Source organism: Mustela nivalis (assembly GCF_964662115.1).
Source record: "Mustela nivalis genome assembly, chromosome: 16".
In the NCBI taxonomy this organism is placed as follows: domain Eukaryota; kingdom Metazoa; phylum Chordata; class Mammalia; order Carnivora; family Mustelidae; genus Mustela; species Mustela nivalis.
This window is the reverse complement of record NC_139035.1, coordinates 23,987,843-24,002,893: the sequence shown is the minus strand read 5'-3', so window position 1 is coordinate 24,002,893 and position 15,051 is coordinate 23,987,843. Positions and strand designations below refer to the sequence as shown.

The 15,051-nt window shown below is 37.8% G+C and overlaps 1 protein-coding gene across 8 annotated transcripts in view; it reads left to right on the top strand.

Moving 5' to 3' along the window:
* The window catches only part of RASAL2 (RAS protein activator like 2), a gene marked incomplete at its 5' end in the record, with an annotated part of 358,965 nt that overhangs the window by 184,272 nt on the left and 159,642 nt on the right, over positions 1 to 15,051 (top strand). For all 8 annotated transcript variants that reach the window (XM_082704136.1, XM_082704135.1, XM_082704134.1 and 5 more), the window contains one exon: positions 3,266 to 3,392. In XM_082704136.1, the coding sequence (XP_082560262.1) occupies positions 3,266 to 3,392 (127 nt within the window). The remainder of the gene's footprint in view (positions 1 to 3,265; positions 3,393 to 15,051) is intronic.

Genomic DNA, 15,051 nt, shown 5'->3' with positions numbered 1-15,051 from the left:
GTTAGTATGATCTTGGTTTCCTGTACTTGACTATCTGTGTAATGTGTATGTACTCAGATTGAAATAAAATAAAAATGATTCCTATATAATTCTAAACAAAACGAAGGGGGATTTTGCAGACAATGTAGAGATGTATGTTATACATATAATGTTTTCTAAGTAGCCTGATTTATTTGCGCCGTATTGCTTTTCATTGCCATGGATGCTTTCGAACTAACAAAGAGGACCAGGAGTCAGAGATTCAGTTGGACTTTGTTATTAACAAATCTTAAAAGCCTGAGAAGCCATTTACTCCCTACTACGTTCTTTCCTCATCTAAAATGGAATGAATTAAGAGGTCCCTGGGGGGCTCAGTCAGCTAAGCATCTGACTCTTGCTTTTTGACTCAGGTCATGATCTTGTGGTCTTGGGATCTAGTCCTGTGTTGGGCTCAGCATTGAGTCTGCTTCAGATTACCTCCCACCACCACCCACCAACATTCTCTCTCTCTTCTCAAATAAATAAATAAATCTTTAAAATGGAATTAATTAGAGCACTTGATCCAACCTCCCTGCTCCCCTGAGGAAAAAGAGCATTCAGAAGTATAGTATAAAGGCAAAGAGATTAAAAAAAACAAAAGCAAAAGAAGAAGAAGAAAAGAAAAATTCCTCTTGTGTTTTAAAACCAGGAAGATAGTAATATTTAAGGACTTATTCAGTATAAACAAGCAAATGTGAACTAGTAAACTGAATTAGGGCAATCAGAAAGAACAAAATTGCTTTTCTAAAGTTGACTTTCTAAAATGGATTCTTCTGGCTGTGTTCTAAGATTTGTGAACTCCAGCTTAGTTCATTTGAAGATCCTTGGAATATGATCCCTCTAATTTTCAAAGAGTAGATCAATAGGCTTTAAAAAAATATTTTAGGTAAGAATCAATCAATAGTGTTGTAAAAGTAAAATATTCTTAAGAATATTATTAAAGTAAAAGTCAACACTGTTCTCTCTCATATCCTGAGTCAGAGGTTAAATGCCCTAACCTGTAAGAGTGATACTTTGAATAAAACTGATCATATTTTAAGTTTCAAGAATGAGAGGCAAAGAATCTACATTAAAACATTGACAAAATAGTTGTGTGAGTGAATTTTAGGCCCAAATACGGAGTTTGGTATATTTTATTTTTCTCTTCCTTAAATAATATTAGAGACAAAGCATAGGGATAGTTTAAGCTGTTTCTTTCTTTTTTCTGGATACAGTTACTATACATTTCCACAGAAAAGATCATTATGGGTCAATCCTTCCTAAAATATAAAAAATAACCACTGGGTTCTTTTTTTTTTTTTTTTTTCCCCTGTGTGGCTTATTTCAGATAATAGGCATTTATAGAGCTATAGCAAAAATGGCCATGTTTATTTAGGTTCATCTGTTTGTTCAAAGATTCAAACGATTTCTTTCCAACATTTATTCCCATTCTATCCCACTTTGAAGGTGGGTCGAGAATATATTTTTGTCTTTCTTAACTAGGCAGGAGTTATCTAACCTCTTGGTACTACTCTTTTAATTACTCAAGTAGAGATAGTGTAATTTCTCTCCTGAAGATGGATGGATGATTTAGCTTACTGTTCATAAAGTCTTTTTTAAAAATTTTTATTTATTTATTTGTCAGAGAGAGAAAGAGAGCGCACAAGCAGGCAGAGTGGCAGGCAGAGGCAGAGAGAGAAGCAGACTCCCTGCTGAGCAAGGAGCCCAATGCAGGACCCACTCCCAGGACTCGGGGCTCATGATCTGAGCCAAAGGCAGCAGCTTAACCAACTGAGCCACTCCAGCCAGCATCCCTGTTCGTAAAGTCTTATATTTTGGAGTACTTTTGGAAGAGTTCATGTCTTTTTGATGCTATTATTTGGTCTCCCCTTCTGTTTTAGAATTTTACCTTTCTTCATTCTGCCTTGTGGTTTCTAAATGTGCAAGCGGTAGCCATAGTTACCGCTTTTTTTGGTCCTATAAAGAGTGTGCAAACTTTCGGTTTCTATGAAGATATTAGGACTTTGCCCTTCAGATTCTCCATAACACAGAGTGTTTCCCTTCCTATCATACCCATGACCCCAGTTGTAGGGGTAGGGCTACTGAGGCAAGGCAGGAGCCATATTACTGTTAAGACTATATCTATCCCAATTTTTCTGGATTAGTTGATGTCCATCTTCTATGTGTCCACTGTAATCATTTGGAGAAATAAATTATTCCTCACCTGTAAAAAGGGGATGATAATAAAAACGACTTGCTCATAATGTCACACACATAAATTCCTTAGCCTTGAGCAAAGTAAGAACTCAGTGCTAATCATTATTATTGAAATTTGTTGAAATTTCAATATTGGAGCCAGAAGAAATTGGGAACTATATTTAATTACTGACTCATTTTGCCAAATGATTTAAGATGTTACCAATACTGTTGTTAATTCTGGTAAAATATCTTTGTGAAAAGTCTTTGCCCTCTCCCATGAAACTAAAATGATTTAATCTTTTAGCATAATCTTTTACCCCCCTCCCCAAAGGAACTTAGGGTCATTGCATTACTTTACAATTATAATCTGGGAGTAAGTTTTAAGATAGTTATTGGTATTAGGGAGCTTTTGCTCCATTCATAGTTCTTAGCTCATATATACAAACAACACTTGATATGTTCCTGAAATTATACCAGCAAAAAATTTTTTAGGATTTTAAAAACTAATCTCACTTTTAGAAGAAAATACGCCTTTTTATCTAAGTAGCTATACAAGTTTCCACTGAAATGTGTTTTATTCACTATCTCCAAATGCTTAATTATAAAATTGAAGAGAATTTGGGTGATTTTACTCCTTTTATGTAACAAAACCTTCCTTAAATTGAGTTTTGCAGCTAAGTCTCTCTGGTTGGCTTTGATTTCCATTTACCTTCTTGAGCAGTGGCCAGAATTGGAGCTTGCAAACTAGTTTCTGATATAAAAGAATCTTTTATTTGTGTGGGTGTTTTGTTTTCAGAGCTCCCAAAGCAGGTACACACCTGGATATGACTTGTATGTACTTCAGGTAAGCTAATTTACATACTCACCTTTCCAGATCTTTCAGGTTTCTTTTTAAAGAAATACTTCCTGACAAAGGGTTGGTAATATCTTACCATTATTACTACTTGAGTCCTATGCTTTGTCTACTATGCTCTAATGATTACACACTCCTGTCTTTATTAACTAAAAATATTATTCAGTCAGAAGGTAGTTATGGCAAGTTTCATCTCCTTTTCTTTTGGTTCTCTAGATACCTGTGGAGGGAGGACAGGAGCAGCAGACAGATTCCACCAAAGGGCGATGCCTGAGGAGAACCGTCAGTGTCCCTTCCGAGGGCCAGTTTCCTGAGTACCCACCAGAGGGCGCCACCAAACTGGGTAAGCTAATAAAAGGAAAAAATTCCTAGCTTTTATCTGGTAATTTATGGACTTCTTATTAAGGGTTAAGATAACACAAAACATCCTGTTTTTCCTTTTAAGTAAGAATGTTGAACTATAGTATGTTAACGTGCAGTTAGTAGTCATTAGAAAGTTCTGTTCTTTACAACCAGGTGGAGACAAAGTTATTTTACAGAGAGAAAATTTATCTGGGTGCTAGTACCTTTGCTTTCCCTTCCTAGGTCAAGTGTTATTTCTGAGTTTTTCCTTGGCTTTAAATTTTGAAAGAAGATTAAGCGATCTTGTTGAAGCACTGAGGGTCATTGGGGAGCCAGTGTTGTGTTGAAACTTGGTATTAAGTAGTTTGTGTCCTGTTCACACAGCTACTGATGCTGCTTTATGTAATGTTGGATCAGGCTAATTTAGCTGAGCTAATTTTACATGTCCCACGTAAGTTATATTCATGGTTGGAGTGGGTGACAGAAGGGAGAAATGGGGTGGGGGAGAAAAAACCAAAAAAACTTCAGTTGTTATATACCAAAGGAATTAACGTCAATATCAAAACAACATTTTTTCTGTGCTGCTTGATGATTTGTGTGCTTACCAGTGGATATTTAGATTATTAGGTCAGGTAATTTTAAAGAAGCATAATTAAGATTAAATATGATAAAAGAATATGAAAAGTAGGGAGTGCTTTGGTGCTTTGCATTGTTGTATTCTCATTTGCTTGGTGAACCTAGACATTAAGTCTTGGACATTTGATAGGTAGATAATATGGAATCATTTATTGTCTCTATGTTGTTTAACATGGATTACTCTGTGAGTTTGGTTGTATTTTTGAAAATCAGAGTTTGGGGGCATCTGGGTGGCTCAATGGGTTAAAGCCTCTGCCTTCGGCTCAGGTCGTGATCCCAGGGTCCTAGGATTGAGCCCTGCATCAGGCTCTCTGCTCGGTGGAGAGCCTGCTTCCCCGTCAATCTCTCTGCCTGCCTCTCTGCCTACTTGTGATCTCTGTCTGTCAAATAAATAAATAAATAAAATCTTTAAAAACAAGGGAAATCCTGCCATTTAAAAAAAAAGAAAATCTGGGGCGCCTGGGTGGCTCAGTGGGTTAAGCCGCTGCCTTCGGCTCAGGTCATGATCTCAGGGTCCTGGGATCGAGTCCTGCATCGGGCTCTCTGCTCAGCAGGGAGGTTGCTTCCCTCTCTCTCTCTCTGCCTGCCTCTCCATCTACTTGTGATCTCTCTCTCTGTCAAATAAATAAATCTTTAAAAAAAAAAGAAAGAAAGAAAATCGGAGTTTGGTTTTTGGGGTTGGGGTTTTTTGTTTGTTTGTTTTGGGGATTTTTTGTTTGTTTTGTTGGGTTGTTGTTGTTTTGCCTTTTTCTTTATTTCTTTTCATTCTCTAAATGGAACTCAGAACTCTTGGTCAGAACCTGAATCCATTATTTATTATTATTTTCTTATCCTGTAACAATTGTACTTTTCTAGAAATTAGGTGAACAAACACTTTTCTCCAAGGATTCATTCTTGGGAAAATCAAGATTTCCTCTCATCTTATTTCCACTGTACTTCCTTAACATGTGTTCAAACCAGTTTAGGTGTGAGCCTAAATTACATTGCAAACTTGTCTGGGCGTAACCATTTTGTAGCCCATTTGTATTTCATATATAGGCTCTGTGTGGCTTGTACTGGCTAAGAGTCACCTTCTTTCACCTCTTTTGCTGTCATTACTTGTAATGTTAGGTTGATGACTCTCTTTGCCACTTCTCCAGGGACCTTTGACTGTTTGAGCTTTGGCCCACAAAAGTCACTTACTTTTGAGGAAGTATAATCATAGTCTGAAGATTTATAACAGTTTTATAGAAGAGAGAACTATATAGTGATTCTTTAAAAATCTCCACCATTCCAGATGCTGGTCCCAGAGATAAACTAAGATGAGTGGCCAAGTTGTCTAGTCCAGAGCCAACCTTGTACCTCTGTCCTTGACTACAAGTGCGGTAGCCATCCAGATTCATGATGTCCATGATCATTTTCAGAGTGGATGTCCTAAATTAGCACAGGAAGCTATGGCTCATAAGTATCAGAGGGGAAAAGACTACTTTTAGAGCCATCCTTCCTTACATGCCAGTCTAATGTTGAATTAGATAATTATTCTGTTCTACCTTTGTCTCCTAGGGATTTGTCTTTAGGCAAAATTTTCTGCTTCAAGTATTTAGCTGAGTATATGTAACATTCTATTATATATAACATTCTATCCCAATCCCTAAGAATGAAAAGGGATGTAAGATAAAATCTCTGCCTTTGGAAGATTCTTAGGTAGTTAGGAAGATAGATTATTGATGACTAATTAGAGTATGTGTTGTTATTGTGGCATATTGTGTGGCTTTTATTTTTTTTTCAAGATTTTATTTATTTATTTGTAAGAGAGAGGGAGAGAGAGCGAGTGAGCACAGGCAGACAGAGTGGCAGGCAAAGGCAGAGGGAGAAGCAGGCTCCCTGCCGAACAAGGAGCCGGATGTGGGACTTGATCCCAGGTCACTGGGATCATGACCTGAGCCGAAGGCAGCCGCTTAACCAACTGAGCCACCCAGGCCTCCCTATTTTTTATTTTTTAAAAACCCTTTCATTTATGCAGCAAATAGTTATTGGGTGACAACTATGTGCCAGATGCTGTTCTAGGCACTCAAGATATAACAGTGAAAAAAATAGACACCGATCTGTCCCTTTGTGGAGCTTACATTCTGTTGAGGAATAACAGACAATAATAAGCAAGGGTAGTAAGTGGAATTTATGCTATGCTAGGTGGTGATGAGTACAAAGAAATAAACAAAATAGGGAATGGGGATAAGAAGTGTGAAGGAAGTGTAATTTTAGCTAAGGTGACCAAGGAATGCCTCTTGTTAAGTGACATTTGAGTAAAAATCTGGTAAAATAATGAGTAAGTCATGTGGCTACTTGAAGGTGAGGTGTTCCACCAAAAGAAACAGCTAGTATAATGTAGGAATATGCTTGAGGTATTGCAGGAACAGAAGAAGAATGTGCAGTGATGCTGGCATGGAATGAACAACGGGGAGAGTAGTAGATCATGACATCACTGAGCTCTTTGGCAAGCAGATCATGATGGTGTTGGAGGTCATCATAATGGCTTTGGCTTCTACTCTGTGAGATGGGGAGCCACTGGCTTCTCTAGTATGAGTAAGAATGCAAGAATGAGAATTCAGAGACCGGTTCAGATGCCGCGGCAATAATCTACACAAGAGATGCTAGCACTTGGGCTGCAGTGGTTGTAGTGGAAGGGCTGAGAAGTGGCCAGATTCTGGATTTGAAGGTAGAACCAACAGAATGTCCTTGTTGGATTGGATGTGGGACATAAGAAGTAGAAGAGTGAAGAATTTTGGATAGAGCAGCTAGGGGAATGAAATTGTGATTTTTTTCTTAAATGGGATGGACTAGGAAGAGCACATTTGAAAATGGGATTGACCAGGAGCTCAATTTTGGACATACTGAGTTTGACAGTCTTATTAGACACCCAAGTAGAAATCAAGAGAGAAGTACAGACTGGAGATAGCAGTTGTAGACCTTTAGCAAAGAGATGGTATATTAAAAGCCATGAGGTTAAATGAAATCACCAGGGAAATGTGTGTAGGTAGAAGATGAAGTCCTGGAATGACATATAGAGGTTAAGAAGATGAAGAAGCACTAGCAATGAGAACAAAAATCCAGAATTTTGTTTCCAAATAAGACAGTTGCATCAAGGGTGTATGGGGCAACCCTTCTGGTCTTGGCGTGGTTCTTGTACTTTGCAAGCTCTAGATTCTCTTTGTTCTTCTTCTGTAGAGGAACCCCAAACACTGATCTGGTTTTGCAGATGTAAAATCATAGAACACACTTTGTTTTCAAGTATGAGACAGTCATCTATGGAGAAATGCCCACTCATGAAAAACATGTCCCTTTTACTCTACTTCAGAGGATTTAAAACAGAAAGGAGCTCTTGGACAGTAAAAGATCTGGGAAGAACTTTTATAGTGGCTGCCAATGTAACTGTACATCAGAGATTTCAAACTGGTTAGAGAACTTTGTAATGTAAAAAGATGGAAAGGCATATATTTGTGCCTTAGACGTTGTTTAACATGGGCAAATTTATACTGATGAGTACCTAATAAATGTCAGAAACAGGGAAAAGAAGTGTGTATGGGGTATGAGGCAGCCGAGTTGCGAGTGGTACTAAAATTTACGTATAAACTGGCATTTGACACAGATTTTGATATACCAAATTCTTCCCCACTGAAAATGAGATGTTTTCTTTTCTTTTTTTTTTTTTTTTAAGATTTTATTTATTTATTTGACAGAGAGAGATGACAAGCAGGCAGAGAGGCAGGCAGAGAGAGAGGAGGAAGTGGGCTCCCTGCTGAGCAGAGAGCCCAACGCGGGGCTCAATCCCAGGACCCTGAGATCATGACCTGAGCCGAAGGCAGCGGCTTAACCCACTGAGCTACCCAGGCGCCCCATGAGATGTTTTCTTAAGGCATATGAACATCATCTCTAGAGCACTCCTCTCAACTTTGAAAACCTGGAAAAAACTACTTAACCCTGGTGACAATACCAGATTTTAATTTGTTCATCAAAGATTTTTCAAATTTAAACCATACAAAGAATGATTAGCGTAATTTTCAAAAGGAAATTATTTCTTCAGATATTAGGGTCTGCATACTAACAATATGGGAGATATCTAAGTTGACCACGTGAACTAGAACTAGTAAAGTTTAATTTTCAATGTAAATGTAACCTACATGAATTCAGCTTTAAAAAAAAAAAAAAAGGCCTATCTGGCTTAGCTGGTTAAGCATCTGCCTTTGGCTTAGGTCATGATCGCAGGGTCCTGGGATCGAGGCCCGCATCAGGCTCCACACTTAGCAGGAAGCCTGCTTGAGATTCTCTCTCTTCCTCTGCCCTTCCCCCTGCTCACACTCTTGCTCTCTTTTCCTAAAATGAATGAATGAAATCATAAAGAAAAGAAAACCATCAAATACCTTCAAATAACACTGGGAGATAGGGGAAGGGGGAAAGCGGAGCAATGGGCAGCATTTTTGTAAAGTGTACATTGATGGAGGAAACCATATCTACTACCATATATTGTCTATGGCTGGTGGATAGGATAGCACACAGGTGAGCTGGGCACTGTCCGTTCTGTTTACAGCATTTCTCTGACATAACAGGAAGGTTCACACTCTCGTGGCTTAGATGGGCAAAACTAAGTTCGAGCCTGAAACGAGCAAGAATACTTAGTTGCAGGTAACATCATAAATGTGATAAGCATAATGTAAACATAAACATAACCAAAAAGCTGGATTAGTTAGAAAATGCCAAACACCCATAACTCCGTACTTTCTCAATTCTCAGACAGAAGGTTCGAATTGAACTGGCAAATTCAAAGCCAGACATCTGGTACCTCAAAACTGCAGAGTCTCATGTCTCTGTTTTATTATATTATGATAAAATCATAAAGTTTCCCCAATGGTCTTTCTTACAAAATCACTAGATTTTTAAAAAACTGTGTCTGTGATAAGTATATATGCTTCCATATCATGGACTCCTCAAAACCCAGAAGCATTTGATAAATATGCAAAAAATTATAATCCAACATAGTATGCCTTTGATATACACTAGCAAACCCTAGGAGAGAATATTTCAAGCCTTTTAGAGGCAAAGTTAGCTGTCCACAATTCTTATGTTTATGTAAATGAAGAAGCCCAAAATTTTAAAATACCATCAGAAAAGGGACCAAATTGGAAAAACATTGAGGAAAAGCCAACCCTGTACCTATGGATTGCTAAGGGTTTTTTTTGTTTTGTTTTGTTTCATTGTTTTTTTGTTTGTTTGTTTTAAGATTTTATTTATTTATTTGACAGCCAGAAATCACAAGTAGGCGGAGAGGCAGGCAGAGAGAGAGAGGAAGGGAAGCAGACTCCCACCTGAACAGAGAGCCTGATGTGGGACTCGATCCCAGGACCCTGAGATCATGACCTGAGCCGAAGGCGGAGGCTTAACCCAGTGAGTCACCCAGGCTCCCCATGGATTGCTCAGTTTTTTAACCTAAGTGATAAAAAGCTGAGGCAACTTTGAAGAAAATTAATATTAAAGCAGAATATCCTCCCTAAGCTGATTATAAAATTATTATTAAATGTAACTCTTTTAATCAAAATTATTAGAGGATACTGATTATTCAAACCTTAGCTTTAACTCTGATCTTCTTTCTCTGTTAAAGTAGCCTCAGTTCTAACTTTATGTATAAACAAATGATGAGCCTCTTTTTATTTCCAAGACATTATTAGGAGTATCTAGATAATTTTTGAGATATTTTCAAGGTGCCAGAAATATATAGCATTTGTAAATATATAGGGTGGTAATGGATAAATAGGGTGGTAATAATAATATTGAAAGAAGGGGACATGTGAATAATAAAGATTTAATATAAAAATATGTCCTTCCATTTAATCCTTCAAATAATAGAATTAAAAATGCCAATAAATAATTCCTGTGTATAGTACTCAATATTTAGATTAGCTAATATTAAACATATATATATAATATGCATAATATAATATTTTATATAATATATATATAAAACCAATAGAACAGGTCTTGTGCTTCAGGGTAATATAAATTGGCTAATATAAATATAAATGGACTAATACTAAACTTTTATAAATATATGTATATGATATATAATATGACATAATATATAATGGATTTATAATATATATTTATCTATATAAAACTCTGTATAGGCAGAGCTTGCAATTTAGGGTAATACATATTTAAATGACCAAAACAGTTATGAAAAGGAATCAGTAGCCTGATATTTTTAGCTCAGAATGTTAGAGTTCAGTGGATAATGGCAGCCCTTGTTTTTTTTTTTAAATGTCTTAATAAACTAGGACTATCACCAACATTTAGTAAGTAAGCTCATGCTTAGATAGCTGCATAATATCTAGCCTTTATACTTACACTCTATAATTTCTAGATTTCAGTGATATATACATTTTTGAGGAAAGGTCAAATGAATTCAAGAATTATCAAAAATACCATGAATAGTTAAGATGGAAGACCCTGGAATATGTCCCTGGAAGCTTTTGGTTAGGTAGTTTTGAGTTCTCTTAAAAACCATGAACCAGTATATGTTAATTATTTGAAGTCTGTAAAATTCTCTAAGATATGCAGGTAATGCTGATGATAATATCCTCAAAGAATGGGCTTGACTCTAGGTTAAAATAGCCACATACAGTGAGTTCTAGAATGTGGCATATGTATTTCTAAAAATCACAACACTATGCAAAATTGCACAATAAAAATCACAGGGCTTAGGGAAGAAGGGGATCAGAGGCACTGTACTAAAAAACTTGGTCAATGACACATTAAAAAGGATGGAAACTAGATAAAAATAGTAGCACATTTTTACATGTGTTAAGTGGTTGCAAAATATATAAATACTAGAATAAATATAGTACTTTACCTTGAAAAAAACCTGAGAAATTTACTTGTGGCAGTAGGCATCAGAATAAATTTTTTTTAAAAGATTTTATTTATTTATTTGACAGAGATCACAAGTAGGCAGAGAGGCAGGCAGAGTGAGAGGGAAGCAGGCTCTCTGAGATCATGACCTGAGCCCAAGGCAGTGGCTTAACCCACTGAGCCACCCAGGCGCCCAGCATCAGAATAATTTATAAGTTGATATGAAGTGTTGGGGCGAGGGGTTTTGGCACCTGAATAGAACATTGCTGTCCCACTATACGTGGGAGAGCGTGGCTTGTGGCACACATGGTGAAGTGCGGTAGCTGGTAGGGGTTTGAAGTATTACGTGTCCGAGCATTTTGTGTGTTCCTCTGTGGCTTGCTTCAGCTGGGCACACTGTTCTTTGTTCACCTAGTGTTTCTCACAGACGAAATCATGCATAAACAAACAAATTCACATAATCACAGGTTGTGCCCTGTTATGTCAGCTGTGGCGTAATGTTCACATTTTCAGTACAAGCATCGTAACAGAACCGACTTGCCTGCCAACCTGATTTAATCAGGTTTGTCCACTGGAAAGAGGTAGCTTGCGTTTGTTAGCCAACTGAATTCCACACTGTCAGTTAACTTTTTCACACGTTCCTAGATTTCTTTTGGAAGTTATTTAGAACTCAAAACTAGTAGGAATAAAATAAAAACTAGTTCTTCAGTTCTCAAGCTAACCTACTAAAGCCAATTTTTTATTTTACTCCGATGAGCTGGATTTAGATGAGTAGAACAGTTTTTTCTCTGAGGACATCAGTTCTCATTTTAAGTCAGGGTGCCAGATCACAGTTCCTTTCGACTTGTAAATGCAAGTTTGGGTTTCCAGTTTGTTCTTTTATCCTCTTCCCCATCCTCATTCTGGTACAGCAGAGATTTATTCACTTCTATGAAGGTGGTTCCAACGCACTGCTACTTGGAATTGCCCAAGGACCAGGGGGAGGCTCAGGGCATTGATTTGTAGTTATTTCATTAAATTTCCAGCAGATGGCAGTAAAGTTCCTAAATGAGAGATTCCTTTTCTGATTTGTGTAGGTCATTTGTATAGGCTATTGTCAGGGTTGTTGTAAAGGCAGAAGACCAGGCGAAGAAAGAGTTGTGGACCAGCTGCTTGCTGGGTTTATTACAAAGCTGTATCTGATGTCTTAATATTTAAGTTAGTCTCTAACAAACTTTTTTTTTTTTAAACACACCAAAATAAAATAGGTTGTGTGCCTCCACCTTGACTATATATTTTTAACAATCTAGCATTCCAGGCTAGAATTTTCAAATTTGGTCCCACATCGTGAGACGCCCCATGTACATGCAACTCAATACAACCCAGCCTGTACCTTCAAGCTATAAGGGGATCCATGCCCAAGAGTGCTTGAGTAGAATCCTCTTACCATGTGATGCCCAGGCGAGCAGCCTCTTAGGACTAGCCCTAATGCAGTATTAATCATAGCACACTAGAGTGGTGGTTGGAGAATTGAGTGGGGAGGAGGACTGAGTGGCGTGAGCACTCAAGAATGACTTTGGATGGGGCGCCTGGGTGGCTCAGTGGGTTAAAGCCTTTGCCTTCGGCTCAGGTCATGATCCCAGAGTCCTGGGGTCGAGCCCCATGTCGGGCTCCCTGCTCAGCAGGGAGCCTGCTTCCCCTTCTCTCTCTGCCTGCCTCTCTGCCTACTTGTGATCTCTGTCAAATAAATAAATAAAATCTTAAAAAAAAAAAAAAGAATGACTTTGTACTTCTGGGAAGAAAAAGGTGGTTTGAACATAAGCATCTAATTGTATTCCTTCCAGAAACTCCATGATAACTATATAGTAAAGGGATTTTCTTTTAAAGACACGGTGCTTGAAGGGTAAGGCCAATGAGAGGGAAGAGAGCAACCAGATGAAATAATAATAACAACAATAAATTGAAAGCTGAAAAGCGAACGGAATGTGGTAAATAACCTAGCTGACTTGAGAAAGCCAAATCTTAGTCTGGCAATGAAGAAAGCTAAGAACAAACCTGATTATCACTACAGAATCTTTAAATAGTTCAGGAATTGCTGGTATCAGGAACAAATGGAAGAGATCCCTAGGTCTCCTCTTCCCCATTCCACTGAGCAATTACTCTTCCCACCCCTGCCTCCTAATTCCGCCCCACCCTGGGGAGAGTCAGGGTGGGAACCTAAGAGTCTCTGGGCTGGGGCATACCAGGCAAAACTGAGAGTACAGAACACTTTCCAAATACAAGGAAATTAAGTGAGCATCTGCAGACAGAATGATGAGACCCCCTCCATCTGTCTTTCCTCGCTTGCCCCTACCCTTCAGGCAAAAGACTGGAAGAGTAGTGTTTGGGGATTTTAATCATCCTAAGAGGAAAGATCTCACGATAGGGACATTCCCAACACTAGTAGACATCTGAAGAAAAGCCTCCAACATGAAAGAGAAAAACCAAAACAAACAAAAGGAAAAAAGAAACTTGGAGGAACAGAGACAGGCAGGGAATAGAAAATGTAAAGAAAAAGCATCACTATCAGACAGATAAAACACTACATACATGAGATTAGAACTGAATGTGATACAAAGCCCAAGAGCTTCCGTGTATTGAAAAAAAATTGTAACAAATAAAACTCAATAGAAGGATTAAAAGATGAAAATAAGGAAATATCCCAGAAAGTAGAGGGGAAAAAAGATAAAATAATTAGAGTGCTAGTCTAGGAAGTCCCACATGAAAACAATGACTTCCAGAAAAAGAAAAACAAGGAAAGGAAATCATTAGCAAAGTAATTCAAGAAAATTTCCCATAAGTGAAGATGAGGGTTTCCAGATTGAAAGAGCTTCCTATGGCAAGTCACATTTTTTGGGGAAATTTCAATTTTAATTTGTTGTTAGTGACATAGAAACAGTCTTTTTTTCTTTTCCTTTTTAAAAAATTAAATATTTTAAATGATTTATTTGTCAGAAAGAGAAAGAGAGAGAGAGAGAGAGAGAGAGTACAAGCAGGGAGAGCGGCAGGCAGAGGGAGAAGCAGGCTCCCTCCTGAGCAAGGAGGAACTCAGTTCCAGGACCCTGGGATCACGACCTGAGCCAAAGGCAGATGCTTAACCAATTGAGCTACCCAGGCATCTCAACATAGAGACAGTCTTACAAAATTCCAAAGAAAGAACAAACAGATTATATTCTAAGGATCAGAAATCAGAATGGCCTAAGACTTCCTTTCAGCAACATCAGAAGCTAGGAAACAATGAAGAGTGTCCTCAAATTTCTGAAGGAAAATAACTTCCAACTTAGAATTCTATGTTTAGCTATAAGCCATTATTCACACATGAGAATAAAATAGACATTTTCAGGCATACAAGATTTAAACAAAAAATTACCTCCTACACATCATTTCTCCTAAAGCTAATGGAATCTATTCTTCACCGGGAGTGAGTAGGATGTGGAATATAGGATAAGAGATCCAACACAAGGGAGAAGACAAAGGGACCCCCTTAGGAAAATACTATAGCGAGAGCTGAGTTAAATAAACAACAATACCAGCTGTAAAACGAGACAGCCAGTTCAGATTACAGTAGTCAGAAGGCTATAGAAAAGACTTCTCCAAGAAGACAAAATTGATATAATGGTGTGAATTTAAACAACAAAAATAGGACTAAAGCAAATTTGGGATTGAATTAACAATAAGCATATAGAAATTTAAACAAATGAATAATAATCAGGCAACAATTACAGGAAAAACAAAAATGTAGTTCAGGACATAGAGAATGGTTGTATAGCACCTTTTACATATTAGGCACTTTGTATATACTAAATTTTTAATCTTTGTAAATCTACAAGGTACTGATTTATAGGTAAGAAGACTGGCATATCGTGGTTAAGTAACTTGTCTAAATACCTAGGCAGCTAACAAATGGCAAAGATAGGATTTGAACTTTGGGCAGCCTGCCTTCAGGATCTTTCCTCCTGACCTGTATCCTATATCCTACGTATCCTATGTAGGATTCACGGTGTGACTACACTCTGCATAGCACATGTAGTCACAATATTGCTTATCCTTACCAAAATTACTATGGAACTAAATAGGGACTGTGAGAGGGTAGGAAGTATCTGTGCACCTTCTAGGGTAGTAATAGA